Here is a 1,605-nt window from a genome sequence, read left to right as displayed (position 1 = left end):
GGCTGCGGTGCCCACGCGAGGCGACGGCCTGCAGCTGTTGCCACCCGCGGGGCAGCGGGGGGCAGGTGGTCCTGGCACGTGGTGGGGGGCCGCTTTCTTAAGCTCGGGGGAGGCCCCCTGTAGCATGCGTGGCTTCCCTGGGGGGGGGGGGCGACGCCTCACTGCCTGGCCCCTGCCTGTGGAGACGGAGGTGCTCTGGGTCCACCGGCCTCCCGGTAGAGGCCAGGCGGCCAGTGTTGATGGGCCGGGCCCCTCCGAGAGCGGGCGGGCAGAGGCGGCTGGGCATCCCAAGGTGGAACTCGGCAGGGGCCTCATCTGGACCAAGCCCTGCGGCGCCCGAGCCGGCTGTTGGCACTGGGGTCAGCGCTTGTCCTCCCAGGCCCCGCGCCGGTGACACTTCCCCGTGGCTCCGGGGCGAGATGTGCGCGAGAAGGGCCGATGGAGGTTCGTGGGGGCAAGTGCCTGGAACTTTCTGGGCTATGGACAGCCGTGCCCTTGGCTGCCCAGGCCTGAGGGGCTGCATCTGGTCGCTCAGGCTCCACCACAAGCGGTCCTGCTTCCCAGGTGGGCAGCGGACCCTGGGGTCCCCGGGAGTATGGTCAAGGGCCTGGCGTGGGGATGACTGGGGGAAGGTCAGAGCAGGACCGGGGGGTGTGTCCCCAGGAGCCTTCGCCTCCTCCGCACTGGTCAAGGTGGCTGTGGGTGGAGCTGGTCACTCACGCTGACTTCAGCTGCCCGGACCGCTCAACCCCCTCTGCGGAGGCCTGCAGGGATGGGTGGGGCCCTCATCCTGTCTCCCCTCAGGCTCCCTGGCGCCCTCTGCTGGGCGGGCAGGGGCTGCAGGCGCCCAGAGGCTTTGCAGGGGAGTAGAGGAAGGTGGGACCGGGTGAGGGTGGCAGGGAGTTTCCAGAGTGGGCTAGGTGCCTCCAGGTGAAGTTTCCACTTGATCCAGCAGAGGGCAGGGCGGGGCGAGCGCCTGCATCTCTGGGGGCCTTGGTGGTGGGGCGGTGGAACCCCGGCCAAGGTGTTGGCTCTGGGGCTGTCTGGGATGTGGTGTTGGCTGGACCTGGGGATGGCTGAATGAGAAGCATGACCGGGGACCTAGGGGTGGAGGGCCCTGGGACACTGGGGATGCACTAGGGACTGGGGACAGAGAACACTGCCCTGTCCCTGGAGACAGGGAAGGCTGGGCTGGGGGGGCTTGGGGGTGCACCTGAGGCCTCGGGAGTTCTGGAAAGGAGCTTCTGTGGGCTTCGCCGCTGGGTATCCTCACAACGGTCACCGTCGCGGGGAATCACTGGGCTACTGGAACCGGCCAGCCTGGCTGGGCTCTGGCCAGTCCACTCGCTCTGCTGGCCTCACCTTCAGCCACCGGGCGCGCCCCTCCCAGGCAGCCCAGGGATGTGGCTCTGGGCAGTTCCCAAGGCCCAGTCCTCTTTCCACGCGCTGACTCTTGAGGACACCAAGGTGTACGTCACTGTGACATCCATTGTGGGGGGTGGTGTTTCCCTGGGGTGACAGTTGTCATTACAACTGAGAAAGGGGGAGCATGGGAGGTCCTAGAGTCTGAGGGGCCCAATAGGACTCGCGGCCTCAAGCCAGTAC

General features: G+C 67.9%; 1 protein-coding gene across 1 annotated transcript in view; it reads right to left on the bottom strand.

Moving 5' to 3' along the window:
* Positions 1-1,605, bottom strand: part of ZNF414 (zinc finger protein 414) — a 5,764-nt gene that overhangs the window by 657 nt on the left and 3,502 nt on the right. The window contains exons 4-5 of the mRNA XM_012729447.1: positions 1,452-1,533; positions 163-622 (exon numbers count right to left, since the gene is read on the bottom strand). Coding sequence (XP_012584901.1) covers positions 163-622; positions 1,452-1,533 — 542 coding nt within the window. The remainder of the gene's footprint in view (positions 1-162; positions 623-1,451; positions 1,534-1,605) is intronic.

This window comes from Condylura cristata, unplaced genomic scaffold, assembly GCF_000260355.1.
Source record: "Condylura cristata isolate star-nosed mole 26May11 unplaced genomic scaffold, ConCri1.0 scaffold00025, whole genome shotgun sequence".
NCBI lineage: Eukaryota > Metazoa > Chordata > Mammalia > Eulipotyphla > Talpidae > Condylura > Condylura cristata.
This window is presented reverse-complemented; position numbering and strand designations above follow the sequence as displayed.